This window comes from Cyphellophora europaea (assembly GCF_000365145.1).
Source record: "Cyphellophora europaea CBS 101466 unplaced genomic scaffold supercont1.1, whole genome shotgun sequence".
NCBI lineage: Eukaryota > Fungi > Ascomycota > Eurotiomycetes > Chaetothyriales > Cyphellophoraceae > Cyphellophora > Cyphellophora europaea.
The window spans coordinates 1718223-1737911 of NW_008481797.1; the positions used below are offsets into that span (position 1 = coordinate 1718223).

The 19689-nt window shown below is 53.6% G+C and overlaps 6 protein-coding genes across 6 annotated transcripts; 3 read left to right on the forward strand and 3 right to left on the reverse strand.

The window, feature by feature from the left end:
- Positions 1-834: 834 nt before the first annotated feature.
- HMPREF1541_00637 (uncharacterized protein) lies at positions 835-2940 on the reverse strand (the record flags this gene model as incomplete). Its single annotated transcript, XM_008712943.1, has 1 exon — positions 835-2940. The coding sequence occupies one exon, from the start codon at positions 2938-2940 to the stop codon at positions 835-837; it is 2106 nt and encodes a 701-aa protein (XP_008711165.1).
- Positions 2941-3234: 294 nt separating this feature from the next.
- On the reverse strand, positions 3235-5298 carry HMPREF1541_00638 (uncharacterized protein; the record flags this gene model as incomplete). Its single annotated transcript, XM_008712944.1, has 1 exon — positions 3235-5298. The coding sequence occupies one exon, from the start codon at positions 5296-5298 to the stop codon at positions 3235-3237; it is 2064 nt and encodes a 687-aa protein (XP_008711166.1).
- A 1889-nt stretch (positions 5299-7187) lies between these two features.
- Positions 7188-8606, forward strand: HMPREF1541_00639 (uncharacterized protein; the record flags this gene model as incomplete). The annotated part of the gene is made up of 1 exon (XM_008712945.1): positions 7188-8606. One exon carries the CDS (start codon positions 7188-7190, stop codon positions 8604-8606), a length of 1419 nt encoding a protein of 472 aa, XP_008711167.1.
- Positions 8607-9268: 662 nt separating this feature from the next.
- Positions 9269-10729, reverse strand: HMPREF1541_00640 (uncharacterized protein; the record flags this gene model as incomplete). Its single annotated transcript, XM_008712946.1, has 1 exon — positions 9269-10729. One exon carries the CDS (start codon positions 10727-10729, stop codon positions 9269-9271), a length of 1461 nt encoding a protein of 486 aa, XP_008711168.1.
- A 628-nt stretch (positions 10730-11357) lies between these two features.
- Positions 11358-15281, forward strand: HMPREF1541_00641 (uncharacterized protein; the record flags this gene model as incomplete). The annotated part of the gene is made up of 1 exon (XM_008712947.1): positions 11358-15281. One exon carries the CDS (start codon positions 11358-11360, stop codon positions 15279-15281), a length of 3924 nt encoding a protein of 1307 aa, XP_008711169.1.
- Positions 15282-17159: 1878 nt separating this feature from the next.
- HMPREF1541_00642 (uncharacterized protein) lies at positions 17160-18441 on the forward strand (the record flags this gene model as incomplete). The annotated part of the gene is made up of 3 exons (XM_008712948.1): positions 17160-17574; positions 17617-18113; positions 18160-18441. 3 exons carry the CDS (start codon positions 17160-17162, stop codon positions 18439-18441), a joined length of 1194 nt encoding a protein of 397 aa, XP_008711170.1.
- Between the last annotated feature and the right edge of the window lie 1248 nt (positions 18442-19689).

Consider the following 19689-nt stretch of genomic DNA (forward strand, 5'->3'; position numbering starts at 1 on the left):
CCGTTCCGCAGCTTCGAATGCCCTCTCGGGCAAGACATACGTGCGGCTAGATGCACATTACTCGGATTGATCAGCAAAGGCTCGGCCTTCGCAAGCTCGATATCTCTCTCTCTCGCCCTTTCGCTTTTGCACTCGCCTGGTCGGTCTTACCCTATCATCGTAGCTCATAAAAAGGCCCCATACAGTTGCGAGGCGACAAAGGCAAAGGCGTGCGGCAAGGCTGTGTCAAGAGGGGGGGGGGTTTCACGCTTCGTTTAGGCCCTAGGCCTGACCTGAGCAGGTGTACACTGTTGCTTTGCCTCACGATGCGCGAGATGTCCCCATGACTGCGTGGACTCGGTTGGTCGGTCAACTATAGCTAAGATGGTACTTATAGCAGCACGGGGACGTTGTAATTCGCCATTGACAGGCAGTGACGGAGTGCTAGTCAGAGACTAGAATTGTCCCTGAGCCGAAGAGGGAAGAGTTACGACAGAGTACGGAAGAAGTAATCCGCACTTGTCTTCAGGAGGCCGGACTCGCAATGTCGTTTCATTGTGTCTATCTAGGTAGTCTGGTGATGATTCGTAGCTTCTGTAATCCCCGTAATCACAGTTTCGCATCTCCATCACCAGCTGTTTCTCATTTCTTGCATCAAGTGGCTCGAGCTTCTACCATTCAGAGGCTCAACTTGATGGTTTCTGCCCTTCTTGCGGAATCCATCGTGCTAGCAAGCACTCCGCATGTGACGTGAGGCTTCCTGTCCCCCACACTCATCTTCTCCGTCCTGAACATTATCCCTACCACTGGTCTCAACGGTATCCCTCCACGCATCACGTGTCCGGTCATCATATTTCAACGAGTCTTTGTCGACTTTCGATGGTCATCAATCATCTCCCACACCTGACCCCTCAGGGTCTTGATCTCGTTGTCCTTAGCCCTTGCGATTCTCAACAGCTCTCGTTGCATGGCAGCGCTGGGTCCACCGTTGTCCGTCACGCGTTCTCCTGCGAGTCGAAGCATCATGACTTTCGCATTATGTAGCAGAGCCATCAAGCGCATGGTAGGTGCAACAGTCTCATCACCCTTGTACAAGTAATCGTCCGGCAAGATCTCCTCAAGAGCTTTGGCCTGCTTGAGCAGTTCCTCAGTGTAGCGCATCGACGGCTTGACCGTTTTGTCTTTAGCTGAGTTGCTAGGTTCGGTAACAGCAGGTTGGGGGTCTGCTGCCGCGGCTGATGCTGCAATCTCCGCGAGAGCTTTGTCGAGCCGCTGCTTGGATTCGGCAATCACGTCACGGACAGAAGGGAATTCCCAGAGGCTCGGCACGGGGTTGCGGCTCGTGACAGAGGAAGGAGGTATGCCGGTAGAATCCTGGCGCTTGCGCTTGAGGGGATTGGGTGCGGGCTTTGGCTGTTCTGGTTCCTCCTCATCGTCAGAGTCGTTACCACTGTCGTCGTTGACGTCCGAAGCAGCGCTGCTCTCGGTATCGGCATCGTTCTCGTGGTCCGAAGAAGCTTCACTTCCATTCTCAGAAGGAGGCGTTGGTTCGTCAACCTCAGCTGGCGAGCTAGCTCGCGAGCTGCTCAACGACGAGGAGCTGGATTTGGCCACTTCTGAAGCGTCAGACTCATTCCCACTCTCTGTCTCCTGTGGATCTTTTCGCAGTTGCACTGCTTGCTTCTTGCGCTTATCCTTATCCTCCGCAGACCCAGCCCCGCTACTCTTATTCAGCTCGGTAGAGTCGGCTTCTGACATCTCGCCCTCTGCATCGGCATCGGACTGAGAGGTTGCACTACCGCTCTCGTCGTCGCTAGAGCTAACTCTTTCCATCGATTTGAAATCAGCGGAGGTCTTGCCAGATCGCTGTTTCAGTAGCCCCTTGAATGTCTTCGGGGTGGGTTCTTCTTCGTCGGAACTAGAAGCATTGTTCTCGGCTTCAGCTGGTATTTCGGTAGCCGCAGGCACAACTGCAGCTTTCTCATCGCTCTCGGAATTAGGATGAAAGGTCCATCCGGCTCGCGCATCTTGCTTCTTACCCGTGATAATCTTCTCCGCTGCCTCACCTGGTCCATGGGAAGCTTCGCTAATTGCGTTGTGGTGGTGCTTGTTGCCCTTTTCTTCCAATCGAGAATTCTTCTTGGCGGCACCGACCTCATGGGAGCGTTTCTTGTCCTTCTTGCTCTTCTTCGAGCTCTCACGAGCTTCGAGTCCAACATTCTCTTCCACATCTGCATGGACAACCTTGGCTTTCTGCCGATCTGGGTTCTTGGTAGGGGTGGCTGGGACCTCGATCGCAGTAGCGTTGACCATTTCCGCGTCGCCGTCATCGTCTTGCGGAACCTGTTTGGACTTCTTCTTTTTCTTGCCATAGCGTTCAAGGGATTTTGGAGGATATCTAGTGACAGAGTTGCTAGATGACGCTTTTTGCGACTTTGTTGTCGATGATTCGCCCTTTGCAATTCCGGACTTCAGATCAGAGCCAAGAAAACCCCGACTGTTTCTGTCTTGGGATGACTGCGACCCTGCGCTGGGAGTGACGGCATGTTCTTTCGCTTCTGTCGACATTGATACTGATTGCGTACTGCCCTCGGATTTCGTCTTCATCTCAAGCTCTTTCTCCTTCGAAACGTCCTTGAGCTTTGAATTGAGTTTCTTGTAGACAGTGTCCAAGTCGGGAACTACGGTCGCTGTGAAACGCTGACGAGAAGATGTTTCGGAGGCTTTGCGCTGCTTTGCTCGCTGCTGAGCAAGAAAGCTGGGAGAATCTCGGAAATCGCGAGGCTCCTCGATGCGGAACGGAGATTTCAACGCGGTTTGGTTCGAGATCTTACGAGACGGGGTTGATAAGGCGGCACTTGCATTGCTCTGAGTCTTGGCTGGTGAGCTTGACGGAGGAAGAGAGTGAGCCTTGGAGGCGACAGCCGCATCAAGCTTGTGTCTGCGCTTATTCTTACCCATCTCTGTTGCCAACGTGGTGAAGAGAATTGTCGACGGCAAGGCAGGAGAGCGACTTAGTCAAAGGGTGCAAGAGTTGAGGAAGGGGAAGTCGAAATGTCAACAAGATGAAGCCAAACGGAACTTGCGGGGGATAATGTTCACTTGCCTGGCAACGAACACTCGAAACTCGATGACACAACATGAAGTGAATTTCAATTTTTTTTGGAATTGATGCCTGTTCATATGGTTGACGTCGCTGAATGGTGCCATGTGATGCTGATATGGCCTTGCCCATCTCATTATTCCACATAAAGCTCATCCGGGCGCCACCTTTTCGATCCTATCCCAGTTGTTCCATATTTCGGTTTTCATGTCCTTTAGCCGTCTGTGCATTTCCCAGAGATTGTCCATATCCTTGTCGTCCCGATCTTTATCAGGTATACGTGCGACTTTGTCATGTAGATTTTTGTATTTCTTGTAATAGAGCTGGAATCGCTTAGCCTTGTCAAGTACCTCGTCTCGGGCATGAGCAGGTTTCTCCGGTGATGAAGAGCGTTCGGACTCTGAGATCTTCCTGGAGAGAGCAGGTCGTTCGAGTGGCTTTGTCGTACCGTTGATGGATTTGCTGTGAGCTCCGTTGAGTTGTGGGCGTTTAGCTGGAGGGATATCATCACTTTCCTCTTGCTTCCGCTTGATTGAGCTTCTATTCTGTGAATGGTCCCTCGCCGTATCTCTCACAATGGGAGAGTACTTCTGTTTTTGTTTGGGCACGGGCATTTCGTTTCCGGACGGAGGTGATGAAGGCGCAGAAGATTGGCTGGTACCTTTTGTAGTTGTTGAGCTCGAGTCGAAGTCGTTCGAGTTAGCTGGAGGAGATGATCCAAGTGGGGAAGGTTTCTGTGGAGAACTTCCGTGACGAGCCCGTGGTGACTTCTTGGAGCTGTTGGCTGGATTGTCCTCACGAGATGGGGGCTTCAATGATGGCTTCGATCGTGAGAAATCGCTGTTGTCGCTGGCTGAGGATGAGCTGGATATGCTGGGTTTGTGCAAAGGTTGCTTCTGGTCCGGAGGCTGGACTCGGTCCCGAGGCTTGGTGATAAGTGGTGGTTGATCCTTCTCTTTCCTCTTGAGTGGTCGCTTGGTGGCTACCTCAATAGTTGAGAGTTCTTCATCCGAGTCCTCAATACGTTCCGCAGACTTGAATTTACCATCATTGATAGACTGACCCTTGATTGGCACCTCTTTTCTCTTTGCTGGTCCAGGGCTAGGTCCTCGGGATTTCGCGGCAGGCTCTCTGATGCTCTTCTTGTCACCTAGTTTCTGTTGGGACGCGGGTTTCTTGAGCGGCGACCTGTTTGCCTCAGTATCGGAAGCGTTGCCCTTGCTATTGACGGATGCTGGCTTTGGCGCCGGTGCTGGCTTGTCGAAATTGAGACGTGACAATGTCTTGCCTTTGCCTCTATCCTCTGGCTTCAGCAAAATCTGCCATAGGTTGTCGGTCTTCTCGATGCGCATCCTGTCAAAGGCTTGAATAGCACGCTCGATCGCAGCCTGGCGGTCCTCCTGATTGGGGTAGCGAAACTTCCACACATCTAAATCACGATAACTCCTATCCTTGAGCTCCTTCTTTCCCGGTGCAGATGGGGCGTCACGTGTGATTTTGTCCAATGCTCGCTCACACTCGTCCCTCGGAGCATGTATCTTCTCCACGATGGACTGCACGTTCATAGGCCGAACGGCAAGGAGATGGATGACGGCTACCTTCATTGCCTCGAAGCGTATCTTGTCCTTCAGATTGCTGCCGCCACCCAGTAGCGGATTTGAAGTTGGACCAGCTGCTGGGGAAAAGGCGGATCCTAGAAAAGGGCTTGAGGGTCGCGAAGAGCCAGCACTCAGTAAGTCTCGTCGCGACTGCATTGGTTTGAGTACGCCGCTCTTACCAGCCTTGGTCGTTCCAACCATGGTCGTGCCGTTGTTCATCTGCTCTTCCTTCATTGAAGTCAACGTGCTCTGCAGGTTTGCCAATGCAGCGTCCGCTCTCGCGGCAACTTCTCGAGCCTTCTGCATTTCGAGATGCAGGCTCAGTCTGCCTGAGAACTGCAGACCGCCATCGTTATTTGTCGACCGTGTGTATATCTCTGCAGGGAATACTTCCGAGGTTGCATCGAGTGGCAGCTTCTCTCCTCCATAATGAATAGCAGCCTGCTTCCCAGTCTGCAGCACGACTTTCTGTCCCTTTTCAAGCTGTTGTATTATGTCTCTGGTTTTGGATTGCAGCAGGTCAAGGCGTATGATCTGTGGGGATGTGTCGCCATCCTTCTTGTGTTGGTCTGCATGTGACAGAGTGAGCCCCAAGGGAGGCATGTTTCGTAGAGGCATTTTGCCGTTCCAGCAGCCCAGAAGCTAGCTGAGGAGACAGTCAGAATTGCTGTCGAGGCTGTGCATTTCCGAACCGATGGAGAGGTGGACGGGGAAAGAGGTCGGAACGGCAGTGGGAGGGCGGGAGTGCTAGAGGCGGAGTAGGATGAAGCAGTCGCCCAGCTGCACAAACAAAGAGAGACTACAAACACCACTTCCCCATATAGCCAGTGAATAAAGAACGAAGTGACGCACAAGAAGGAGCCTCAAGAGGAGAAAGCGGCAGCAGGGCGAACAATCGATGTGAAGGCAATGCTGACGATTGGAAAGGCAGCTTGGGAGGCAACGGATGGGAAGCGATCTTCACAGCACGCGGTTGGTGGCACAGGAACTGGGGGCGAGCGTTCAAACTGGAAGTGGTGCCCATCGCTAGCCTGGAGTGGAGGAGCTGTGGGTGACGACAAGCCCTCGTTGGTCACTTTTGGGCGAAGGGTGCTGCCGGACGTTTCTTTGTGGGCATGGTGGACTCGGAACCATCGCCCAAGCCTTATTTTGAGGGCGAGGACCCCAACTAGCATCCTCACTCGCGGGTATTTGGAGCCAAAGCAGGGATGTGGGAAGGACTCGCGGAATGCTATTCACTTATCCATGCCTCTCACGGCCTAGCCTGCCGCTTTCCGGCGTTGGAGTGCTTGTGTCAGCACTCATGCTGGCCAGGAATGATGGCAATATCGAGTGCTCTGAGGTTGAATGAGACGTCTCAACGGCAACCGGCAAGGGATCGCGATTTCTTTCAGGGGTTCTATATAGCTCTGCCATCAAACCCATCGACCAATGCTGCATTCTGAGTACGAGGAAGCGGAGCGTAACGTCCGTGGAATTACTTGCAAGTAAGGATCAGGGCCTAGAATCGGAACGTAGCCGAAATGTTAGGTGCATGCCCAGAGTCATGAGGGTAACACAGCCCGCCGCAAGTTCGACACTGCGTGTGCGCACGTATAGCCTGTACTTGCGCAGAAAGAGGCTGATGGCCAACATTTGGCACTGGGCTAAACCTGTTCTGCACTGCTTGTCCAGACCGGACACGCCGGCTGGACTCATTATTGACATTGTTTCTGCTGAGGGCGGGGGCCGAGTCTAGAGCTGAGAGAAGGATCTGACTCTGCACGTCGACCCGAGGGATCGTTCTGCCGAACGAAGCCCCTCGAGCAACGGGCACTCCCCTCGTGCCGTTTCTCGCCGTGCTGTGCCTGGATTAGTCAAATCCAGGCGTTGTGATTCTCGTGAGACCCGTCGTAAGCACTGCGGTACTTTTCAGCCCTAACGCTGCAAGGCAGAGCCATCTTGGGTGCGGGACTGCAGAATCGGGAAAAAGCGAATGGCCTGCAATAACTCAGGTTTCAAAGACGGTCCTGCCCACTTGGCCCTGGATTTTGCTATGAAACAGATCGATCAGCAGGATCAAACGCGAAGGTCGACTGACAGATTTGGCATAATGGATGGGTCATGCTGCCCGCCACCCCGCTCGGCGAGGGGAGCCCGGACATAAGAACCTCTATATCCTAGATATTATCCCACGTCACTGCACATGTCGCAAGGCTGCGCCAGGCATGGTGATACCGCCAAAAGTCGACAACGCGCAGCAGAGAAACTGTAGATCAGAAGACGCTGTAGGTTGAGCTCCAGGGACAATGGCATTAGGTGAGTTTGCCAACAGCTGATTTGCACACCTATATTTTGATGAGCACGTGCTGACATTGAATTCGCCAGACGAAAACACTCTTGAAGAAGTCGCTCGTGATGGCGAGATGGATTAGTACGGAACTTGCGCGATAGCTGCCAGCATCACTAAACTGTGAACAGTTCAAAATGGCCGACCATAATAGAACCTCTGCTCGAAAAGCTGAACCATGTACGTTGGCCGCGCCCGCGCTCCTGCCCCAATTGTGCTGACTATGAAGAAGATTGTCTATAATGAATTCCCTATACCACGGCCCTACACAAACGTCAACAGGACTTCTTCACCGACCCAACCAAGAACAGATGCAGGCGACCTGGGTCAGAACGCTACACCTCAAGCGCCGTCGACGCCCGCGCGCACCCTCCCTCCAGTTCCCCTCTTCCCCAATTCTTCCGCAACCAGCGCGTCACACATTCCGGACTCCCTACCCGCCTCTCAAGATCCTAACGCACCTTCGAACGGTCTTGAAGACCTCCCATTGTCCCTTATACAATTACTCAACGGCATACTCGCGACGCTGCGCGCCTCCTTCTCCGAACGCCCACCACACACAATTCAGCGCCTTGCCGAACTGATACTAAGTCCAACCAAATACTACAAGACGCTGCCCGCATGGCTCCGCGCTGTGGACCGTGTCGTCAACGTCTCCTCTTCAGCAGACATTTTCCCACTATCTGAGCAGACCCCGTTGGTTAATGGTGTCAACGGCGAAACACTAGCTCCCAGCGGTGGCATACTCTTTCCCACGGATGCCAGCACTGCTACTCGCAACGGCTACGACAGTGCTAGCCTCGGTAGCGATGAATCGCTTGGTGGCGCGCTGTTGACCCCCATCCCTTGGCTGCGTAACGGGCTGAGCGGCGGGCACGATCAAGCCGAGCACGGCGGTGAGAGCGAAGAGTCCTCTGGTGGCACCACAGCCAGCGCGACTGGCAGCAGCGGTGATGCACAATCTGACAGCCCTGCAGCCCCGGAAGATGAGGATGATAACCTCGGCGAGCCTATTGCCCACAATACTGAACTCGTATCCTCAACCACTGCGGACAACAGTACGCTAGCAGCGATTACACCAATCCACGATCCACTCGTGCCCGAGAGACCCGAAGGCGCAGTCACTCAAGGCGAATTGATGCGTATGGAGCAGGAGGCCGGTGTGGTGCCCATCTCGGCCGGTAATGGAGCGCCGCCACCAATGCCAGTAAGCAATGGAGGGGAGGACATGGATGCGGAGGATGCAGTTGATGGCCCACCACACGCAAGAGGGCCGGATGTCGTTGGTGCTGTGGACATGGGGAAGGTGGAGGGAAAGAATGTGGAGGTCAGAATTGGGAGTCCGCCCCCGCAGCACACCCAACAGGAAGCAGAAAAAGGCAAGGTGGGGGAAAGGGTGAGCGAGGACGGCGATGGGGATGGAGATTATGAGATGGTGGACAAGGAGACCGGAGATGCAATGGAGGTGGACGACAAGACGGGCGAAGTCAAGGCCACGATTGTCACCGACAAAGATGAGGATATGGTGCTCATCGACACGGAAGGCAGGATGGATGATGAGGCAGCAGCTGCTGGGGGAAAAGAGACGGAGCGGTAGACGCAAATCACAGACGCACACGCCGACGAAATCCCGATAGACATTGACATCGCTACCTCGTTGCCTAGGTAATGTACGACACCTTCAGCTTTCTCACATTCATGTACAAAAGAACGAAAGATACGTGTTCGAGCCGGTTGGTTTGATTGCTCGCTCCTCTCTGGATGTGTAGAATACCAGATAGCGCGTGTCGCGACAAGAACTATCTAACAAATGTTTCGTGATCGTTATCCATCGTGGCCATGTCGTATACGTGGTCATGATCGTGCAATACTCCGTATATGCCGGCCTCTGCCCGAGCGAGAGCGCCTGATGCGCCGTCTTCCCAGCTCCATCCAAATGCTCGCCCACAGGGTATCTCGTGCTTGCGACGTGTGCCTGCTCATGTCGATGAGGCCCGGTCCTGCTTTTCTCGTCGAGGGAAATTGTGCCTTTTCATCCCTTGCTGGACTATTTGTTTGCCCTCGGTTCCGGTCCGGCGCGACGAGTCGAAACTGGGCTGCGCAGATCGTTAATTTTGCTGTCCTTCGGAGAGTCAAAATTGGCTGCGGCACTCTCGACGTCGTGCGCTGCATGTCGCTGCTGGCATCTCGGCTTCTGCTTCTGCTTCGGATCCACGTCTCGAAGTGATAGACTGAATGGCTTCCAGCCCTGCAGATGTCTCACACACTATCCGTATTCCCTTGCTGGTGCGGGCCTGATCCACTAGCCTCCGCTCCTGCGTTCACAGTCGTCCCAGCGGTAGTGGTATCGGCACTGTTCCCACCACCAGAATGAGCAGTTCCGCCCCCACCGCTGCCACTGCCCTGCGTCTCACCGCCACTTGGGCCGCCGCGCTTCTTCTCCTTCTTCGCCCATCTAAGCCCACAAGCGTTGCAGAGCGTTTTAGGCCCGCTAGGCCCTCGTCGCCATTCCGGGCTATCCAGCGTGCCGCAATCCGTACACACATACTCATCTGCTGACTTCACTTTTTTGGGCTTCTTGTCGGGATAAATACTACCACCGTAGCGTGGATCTGTCTTGTCGGCTGGGATGTCGATGCCAGCATCGCCCCGGATTAGCGCCGGCGAGGTTCCACCAGTGGAAATACCGTGTGCGCGCTCTCCTTCACGGTAGCGCAAGCCGGTGAACATTTCGATGGAATCGACATGTGAGGAGCCTTCGTAGCGGGCCATCTTGTCGGTGATGCTATCGGGTCGGGCGAAGGAGTTTGCTTCATCGAGAGCCTCGCGCGTGAGTGCGATATTCGAGACGGTAGGTTTCGCAGGGGGTGGCATGGATTGCGCATCGGCGGGAACGCCGGCCGAGGTCTGGGAAGGGGAATTGGCAGTGATCTCAGTAGAGTCAGTTGTGTTGGCTTTCTTGTGATAGTGCTTTACTTGGTTGTCGGCTTCTTCGTCTTCTTCGCTTTTGAGGGCGGCAATGCGTGCTTGGAGGCGGACGTTTTCGATTTTATGCTCAATGAAAGAGTCAAGAAGTTGAGAGTTGCCAGTTGGATAGGGGCGGGCCATCATAAAGAAACCGCGGCAGAAACCTGGAGCATTGACAGGGCCGCCAGTCATCTCGAGATGGGACACATCACTGGTGAGGTGTGGGTGACCATGGCACTCGAAGATAGTATACTTATTTTCGGCGGTACGAAACCTGTAGTAAAAGCGCAGTGGGTTACCGGTCGCGATGCTTTCGTTGAACTCCCGGATGAACAAGGCCGCATCGTCGGGGTGAATGTAATCCGATATGAATTTCCCGTCGAGGTCGGCAGCTTCATAACCAGTAAGGGCTTTCGTTGAGGGCGACACGTATAAAAGACGCCCATCTGAGGTCAAAATATACAACATATCCTTGAGTTCCTCGAGGACTCGCTGGGACCAATTTCGCCGTTTCGTGAACTCTGTCAGCGTGCTACTTCCAGAGTGAGGCACCTGAACACCGAAGCCAGCGGGCAAGGGGCCTCCTCCCACCGCGTTCGGGTCCAATTCCGAAGTGTTGGGGCGGACGCCATTCTCAGCGACAGACATGGTAGCGTCCATGGGGTCGAATGCGGAAGCAGAATAAGAGCCCATGTTCATCTGTACATCTTCGGAAAAGGCGTGAAAATTATTCATGTCGATATTGCTGAGCATGATAGGGTCTAGCATAGTCGAATCATATCCTGGATCCATCAGCGATGGATCGGGCTCGTATGTGCCCATAAACTGAAAGGGCCTAGTGGGCCAGAAACGAGGCTTGAAGGCTGGGCCGGTGTAGGCTCAGGTTCTCAGTGGTACAGGGATCCACGTTTTGAGCAGTAGCGTCAAAATGGCAAAGGCTGGGAAGCAAGGCCTGCAAGGTGAGGGCACGGCGGCCTTTCGCTTCGAGGAATGGAGTCGGGTTTGGTGGCTTGAGATGAGTGGGAAAGGACACGACAAAGCTCACTCTGTGCCCGCTCTGAGACGAGGGATCGAGATCCCAAAACGCCAAGACTTGGTAGCTCGGACTTACATCACGTGATGGCGGTTAATGGGGGGCAGCGACACGACACGCGACCGTTCTTTCCGCGGACGCGTCGTTGCCTGATTGACCCCACTTTTGCCTGAACGTTTGCTGATCTTCTTGCCTGATCAGTATCACTTGGGCCATCACGAGGCCCGTGAAAAATACCGTCTGACACAGAACTTCGCTGCTTGCGAGCCAGAGCTCCCTTCTTTGCAGCTCTCTGCCGGCTCTAGCATGGACGACGCCGCAGCTTGATCACCCCCAACAAACACCACCATGTCTCATCTAGACCGACTCGGAATCCAGGGCATTCGCTCCTTTGATTCACGCGGCGCCAGAGAGACCATAGTCTTCTATTCGCCCCTGACTCTCGTTGTTGGCGTCAACGGCTCCGGCAAAACAACCATCATCGAGTCATTAAAATATGCCTTTACAGGAATCTTGCCACCAGGTGCCAAGGTCGGCGGAGCCTTCATCCACGATCCAAAGTTGAACGGCGATAACGATTCCAATGCTCAAATCAAAGTAGGCTTTACCGATACAAAGGGAATCCCTCTGGTCGCTACTCGAAACCTCCAACTCACCATAAAGAAAACCGCACGATCGATGAAAACCCTCGAGTGTTCGCTCTCCATCAAACGACATGGCGAACGCTCTGCTATCTCGGCGCGTGTGGCTGAGCTTGATCAAATCATGCCTCAATACCTGGGTGCCTCGACTGCTGTGCTGGAGAACGTTATCTTCTGTCATCAGGAGGATAGCTTGTGGCCACTGAGCGACTCTGCTAGCCTCAAGCGAAAGTTCGATGAGATATTCGAGGCCGAAAAATACACCAAGGCTATCAAGAACATCGCCGACATCCGCAAGTCGCAGAAGATCGAGCTGGATAAGATGAAGATTATCGAGGCCCAAGCCAAGCAAGACAAAGATCGAGCTTCCCAGGCTAAGAAGAAGTCACTTCAGCTCCAAGATGAAATTGAAAAGATGCGATCCGAGGTTGAGGATCTAGGGGAACGCATGATCAAAGCTCAGGAACGTGCTCATAATGCGCATCAAGAATCGGAAGGCTTTGCTCGCATCCTCGGTCAGCTAGAAGGCAAACGTATCGAAGCTGCTAGCAGACGAGAGAACGTCGAGAGCCTTCGTTCCACTCTCAAGGAGATGTCGGAATCTGACGAATGGATTGAGTCTACGCTCGAGCAATTTGATGAGAATCAGCAGGAGTTGGAGGGTCTCATTGTCAGCAAGAAGGAGCAGTACATGTCTTACGTTGATGAAATCGAAAAGCGCCGCAGTCTGCTGGATGTCAAACTAGCCGAGCGGGGCAAGTTCCAGCAGGACAAGGAAGAGTACAACCGCCAACTAGCTCGCCGAAAGGCCACGATTCGCGATGTGGCGTCTAAGCATAACATTCGTGGCTACGATGATTTGTCAGACGACCAAGATGTTGAGGACTTCCTGTACAAGATTCGCAAGCAGCACAAGGAACGACAGTCTGCCCTTGACCGGGCAAAACGGGACCATAACGCAGAAAAGGAGCAAGCTCGTAGTCAGATCAACAAGTTGACGACTCAGCGAGAGGCTCTGCAGCACAACAAGATCTCCGCGAACCGTCAGATTGCGCTCAACAATCGCGAAGCTGGCGAATACCAAAAGAAAGCTGACAACGTTCGGGTTGATGAGGGTACGAAGGCTACCATCGAAACGCGCATCGATGAGCTGAAGGAGAAAATCGACAATGCTCAGAAGGTAGCCAGAACATCCGCATGGCCCGAGAAACTCAAGGAATCCAACTCCTCTTTGAGTTCTCTGGAAGCCGATGGCAGTCGTCTCAGCAATGAGTTAGTGCGGGGCACGAAAAGAGCCGGCGAGACTGCGAGACTCGCCCTTGTCAAGCAGGAGATGAAAGAACGCCAACGCAGCTTGCAGACGCTCGTCGATGCGCACAGCGAACGTTTAAAATCGATTCTTGGGCACGACTTTCAGCCTAGCACGCTCGAGCGATCCTTCCAGGATGCCATGGACAATGTTAGTCGCGACTTGAACCTTGCTCAGCGGGAGAGAGATGCAACGAAACAAGAGCTGGAACAAGTCGCGTTTAGGGCGAGAGCTGCTCGTACAGATCTCGCGCAACAGAATGCCTTAGTGAAAAGTTGCGAGCAAAAGATCGCCGAAGCTACGGGTGATGAAGCTGCTGAATACGAGCAAACCCTGATGAATGCAGAAACTGCCGCCGAGGATGCGCGAGGTAGTGGTGGAGGCGCCAAACAACTCCAGGAGTACTTTGAAAAGGTCCTGGCGTCTATGGATCATCCCACCAAGCCCGCTTGTCGTACGTGTAACCGAACCTTCAAAGGGCCTGATGACCCGAACCTCAAGAAAACCAAGGAACGCGTAGAAAGCTGGGTCAGACAAGCTATCGAGCAAGAGAAAGGGTCACATCTTGAGGAAGCCGAGGAGTTCCTCAAAGCTGTACAAGGTGTCCGTGCGGCTTATGACAATTGGAAGCAAGCTGGGGATATCACCATACCGGCTTTGAAGAAGCAACTCGAAAATCTGGAATCTGAGAAGGAAACCGTCAACACGACTCTTGAGAAGCGAGATGCGGTCTTCCAAGAGCGCGAAGAGGCAAAGAAGGCTCTGGAAAGCATTGCAAAGACGGTGGCATCCATTGCAAAGTACGACTTTGAGGTCAAGGATTTCAGCAAACAAGCTGACGAGCTGTCCGTCAAGCAGTCTCAACAATCGGGAGGTCGCACCCTTGATGATATCGAGGAAGAGATCTCATCTGTTGGCGAGCAGATCCGAAAGACTAAAATTGAGATTACTCGGCTTACCGGTGAACAAGAGCAGTCGCGGTCGAACTTGACGGAGATGAGTAACGACTTACACCACCTACAGAGTGAGCTGAAGTCCACGGGCTTCGAACTCGAGAAGAAGGCTTCCTTGCTTGCTCGCGTTGATGAATACAAGTCACAAAATCAGAAGCAGCGAGAAACGGTCGAGAAAGCTGACAGCGATATCCAGGGGCTCGACCCTGAGATTGAAACGGCCAAAACGAAACTAGACGACATCTCGGAGCGAGCTGATGCCAATGAGCGAGAGCTTAGTCGAGAAGCATCCGAGTTGACGTCAAGTGTGCAATCTCTTGACCTGCTCAACGATCAGATCTCGGCATACCTCAAGCGTGGAGGTGACAACCAGCTCGCCAATGTTGATCGCGAGATCCAGATGTTCGAGGGCGAGATCAAGAGCCTGACGACGGCGCAGGGCAAATTGTCGGCTGAAGTGAACAAGCTCAACGATCAGAAGAAAGATGGTGAAAGCACTCGGCGACAATATGCCGACAACCTCCGGTATCGACATGACAACCGAGCGCTGGAACAGCTGAGGAAAGAGATTGAGGAGCTTGAGTCGCACAATGCCGACATCGATCGAGCACGACTTATGGCGGAAGCAGAGAAATTCACACGCGAGCACAATGTGTTGAGTGCCAAACAATCCAACTTGATGGGATCCATGCATGCTCAGGATCAACAACTGGGCGATATCCTTCAGCAATTCAAGGTTGACTTCAAAGATGCGCCCCGACGGTACACGGATGCACATATCAAGGTGGAGACGACCAAAGCTGCAGTGGAGGACCTTGCCCGCTATGGCGGTGCACTAGACAAGGCCATCATGAAGTTCCACAGCTTGAAGATGAGTGAAATCAACAACATAATCAGTGACCTCTGGCAAGCGGTGTACCAGGGGACGGACATCGACACGATTGAGATTCGAGCGGACGGGGATGCATCAACGGGAAAGAAGTCGCACAATTACCGAGTGATGATGGTCAAGAATGGGACCGAGATGGACATGCGTGGACGATGCAGTGCTGGGCAGAAAGTACTAGCCAGCATCATCATTCGACTTGCACTAGCCGAGTGTTTCAGCACCAACTGCGGTGTCTTCGCGTTGGACGAGCCGACGACCAACCTCGACCAGCCTAACATCGAGGCTCTTGCCAAAGCGTTGCACGGTATCATCAAGGCACGAGAGGGACAGTCGAATTTCCAACTGATCGTCATCACCCACGACGAGGAGTTCTTGAGACACATGCAGTGTGGAGATTTCGCGGATTATTATTACCGCGTGTCTCGCAATGACGAGCAGAAATCTATTATTGAGCGACAAAGCATTGCTGCAGTCATGTAATCAGGACTGAATTAGAGTCGCTGGCGGGCTCAAGTATTTGTAGATCATCAAAAGGGGCAGATTGTTACGGTCAGGCAAGCGTGAACGGATTATGGTTGATTTACCGGAGACCTTGCTGATAGACCGGTAACGAGACCACATGGCATATGTAAAACCAGTAGAAGCCGAAGCATGTAGCCATAGAATGTACAACAAGCAAAGCACGTTTCTTGTACTGCAGACCGCTTATTGGTTGCGCGAGCATACAGTATGCATGTACTTTCCTTGCGTGGTGGCCTGGCAGTGGAACTCAAGCAACCTGCTCACGGGCTGGCCGGGGCGGAGAGCTGATCGGTGCCTGGCAGATTACATGTGGAGGATGCCAGTCATCCTGTTGGCTGATGTCTGCACAAAACCAAGATCTCTGCCAGGTACCTAGACACGGACCTTGTCAATTACCCAAGGTGTCCACCGGACGAAATATGGCGTGGAGCAAGGCGAAGTGAATCTGGCACCTGAATGTATCAGCTTGATCCAAGCGACGGCAAGGTCCAGCAAGGTCCAGCAAGCTGTTGTCCCCCTCCTTTCAGCCTAAAGGTCGCCCGAGTTGCTCTGCACTACTCCGCATTTCGCCTCCGCACTGTAACATCGGAAAGATGGTTCTCGTCGCTTGCGTCGATGACGATCAACGACACGCCGGGTGGAAGGGGATGCATATTCACAAGCTGCGGTGCATGTTTTTCGTGACCTGGTGACCTCCGGGGGTACCAAAGTGACATGGGTGGCGGAGGGGTTAGGGTACGTCGCGCGGGCGATCAACCAGGGTTCCGCACCTTAGGGTACCCCGTTTGAGGCTCCTACGCCATTCCGCAGGAGGGCCCGGCGTGCCGTCGAATAGCGAGCCACAGGGTCACCCAAGCTAGCCATCTCAATGCCTGAAATGATTCGGGGCGCCGCCGCGGTAGCACCCTAAGCACCCCTTCTTCTAAAAGCTTAGCTGCAAATCCACTTGCGAAATTCATGTACCGAATCCACTGCTCGGACCATTCCCCGTAATTGTACCAGGCATCAACAGGTTTCAGAGCCAACTCACACCCGATGAATTGATGTCTGCCACGACAAGACCTGGCCAAACGGTCAATGAAGCAAGGTTGTGCGCTGTCCCTGGAGGAGGGCAGTCCAATCGTTTGTGTGGTGCCAAGATAACCAGGTCAGCCGAGGCTCTGGAATAGGCACCCAGGCCGAGCCCTGAAGTTGTTGCCCCGAGAGCTCAATTAGGCAGCTCAGGCGTCGACTTCCACCAACCATCTCGACGACATGGCTCGGCTGGTCGATCACGGTCCTATGTCTTTCTTTCTGATTGTTCCTGCACATGCTCTACTCCACAATATCTCACACCGCGGCTCCATGGTTACGTTATTGCACGCCCCGGTCATGTCCATTCTGTGCAAGCTCCAGAGCTCTGAAGCTCTCCGAGCTGTCTCCATGCTGTCCCTCATTGGAAGACTGTCAATATGCCCTGATCGACACAGCTTGTGACCCTCTCCACGGTCCAAGAGCGGTCACGTTGCCTAAGCACAAGCGCTGTGACCTCGTTGGCTTCCACCCGTTTGCCCAACTTCAAGGTACCTCATGGTCAACCTAGCTGCCGATCTCACAGAACGATCATAGCTTCGCGTCATTCCTACCCCAAGTTTTGGTCCCTTAAGAAGCTTCCTCGCGAGTCCCGTTTGCCCATTCCTGCCCTCTTTTGTTCTCTACCAGGTTCATCGCTCTTGCCGTTTGCATCAGACAGCTCCTCAGGACCGAAACCCTCCTCTGAATTGACTAAGAGGCCAACATGTTGTTTGACAAGGCGTTGGTCGCGTCTTTGCTGGCGGCGACCGTTGCAGCGTACGTATGCTCGTGGTAGAATCGAAGAACACAGCACTGACACATCCCAGCAAGCCGATTCTAAAACGGCAGACAGGTGGTCCCATCAGAGGCGTCAACATTGGTGGCTGGCTGCTATTAGAGCCTTGGATCACACCGTCAATCTTCCAAGCACAGTCCGGTGTTGTCGACGAGTACACACTGACCCAGAACGTCGGAAACGCCGAGTCGATTCTGCAGAGTCACTGGGCATCATGGGCGACGGAAGCCGACTTCCAGAAAATTGCTGGTGCCGGTCTGAACCTGGTTCGGATCCCTGTAGGCTACTGGGCCTTCCAGAAGTATGATGGCGACCCATACATTCAGGGCGCTGCAGAGTATCTAGACCAAGCTATTGGCTGGGCCGCAAATGCTGGCCTCAACGTCTGGGTTGATCTCCACGGTAGGTCTGCCAGAGCTGCTTGATCCAGAGCTAATAGCGCAGGCGCACCACTCTCGCAGAATGGCTTCGATAACTCCGGCCAAAGGACAAACTCTCCTGGCTGGACTGGTGGCGACACCATTTCTTTTACCGCCGACGTGATTGGGCAGGTCGCCGAGCGATACGGCAATTATTCCAACGTCGCTGGCATTGAGCTCCTCAATGAGCCGCTCATGGATGTACTCCCTGGTGGCCGCGATGGTACTGAGCAGTACACCCAGCAGGGCTACGATGCAGTCCGTGGTGCTGGTTACGGCGGCAGTGTTGTCTTCTCGGATGGCTTCGCCGAGTCTAGCTCCTGGAACGGTTTCTTGACTGGCCAGAACACCATCGTTGACCACCACGAATACCAGGTCTTTACCGATGAACTCCTGCAGCTTGACTGGCAAGGACATGTTGACTATGCGTACTCAAATGCTGGGAACTGGGCTGGCGGCGCAGACAAGCCGGTCGTCAATGGCGAGTGGACAGCGGCTATGACCGACTGCGCGCCCGCTCTAGTAAGTGACTTCTCTTACTTTCTGACAGCCTACTAACCTCGGTCAGAACGGCTACGGCATCGGCGCCCGCTACGATGGAACTTTCTCGCGCCCAACATACAACGGCGGTTACGAGAGCTCCGAGTACATCGGCTCCTGTGCCTCTGTTAACTTCATTGACCAGTGGACTCAAGATCTCAAGACGGCAACCACCAACTACATTCGAGCCCAGATTGATGTATCCGAAACCCAGGCCTCGGGCTGGATCTTCTGGAACTTCAAGACCGAGGCTGCGGCCGAGTGGGATTTCTTCAGGCTCCTTGACAACGGTGTCTGGCCCTCATCATGATCTGTTTATTGTCATTTTTCCGATCAGCTCGCAAGCGTGCGATGGCTAATGTGTTGCATAACGACAACAACGTAGGGATGGATACAGCGGTTCGATTCGTCACCTTCGCTTCAACGCTCATCACATGTCTTGGGTACAGCAGATGAGGTTGTGGATATGTGTAAGGTATTCTTTAGTGCGGACGATTATGACCTTCGCCGCCTACGATCGCTGACGACCCGAAAAAGAGAAGAGGTTGATCATACATACCCAACCAGGAGGTGGCTTGCCGCGTACGAGCGCTGAGTTCGCCGGCGTTGCATTGTCATCACAGCATGAAGCACATATGGATGGGAATGAAAGGTGTAGCACGCTGCCACGAGTCAGGCGCGTGATACTTTCGTGCCGATTATAGTGTCACACCGAAGGAGAGGAAGCTGTACAGGCATGCACATACGCAAGAAGATGGCCAATAATGATCGACTCTGTACACAATCGCCGCCGCCGCTCCTGTTCCTCTCCCCTACAATGTGCAAGCCGAGGTGAGACTAGCGTGCCAAGGTCTTTTCTCAGGCAGTGAATTATGCTCCCTCGTGGCACAGGTGCATAAACCTTCATTCTCCCAGATGCTCTCAGGCTTGCCGCGACGGTTCACTTTACCCCCGCAGCCCCCTTCTGCATGGCTACAGTCCTCTTCAAAACCATATATGCCCCTGCGAAGCCTGGGCGCTGCCGAAACTCCGTTAGATCTCCTTGCGTCTCGACCCTCGGCCAGCGCTTCCGGCTATGAAGCTGGAGCATATGCGTCGCTACGAGGGGGGGAATTGGACTTTGGTGATGACTGCGGTCATTTGGGCGTACTGCCAGTGTTCTCGGACAGTTCGTGAATAGATGACAAATACAATACTAGTTCCAGGGGAGGTCAGAGTGGCTTGCTTCGAGGGGTAGCAAGCAGCCTTGTATATTGTCTTGGCGAGGCAACGACTTGTCGTCCAGTAACTAGCACCATGTTGCGATTGATGATGGCATCAATGATCGCTCAGGCAAGTGTCCACTTTGCCACTGTATAAAGTACTAAGGAGAGGTAAGTCACCCGTGCAGAGCGCCCAAAAGGCATTGGACCCGTAGGTGTCGCTCAGCGCCAAAGCTGAGTCTATTCTGATCAGAGTATCATCCGGCGCGTTAACAACTCAGAGCCACGCTGCTGTTGGTGATATCTTAGCCTTCGAGAAAACGTCAGAGAAAGTCTCGCGGAGCGAGCCCTAAAAA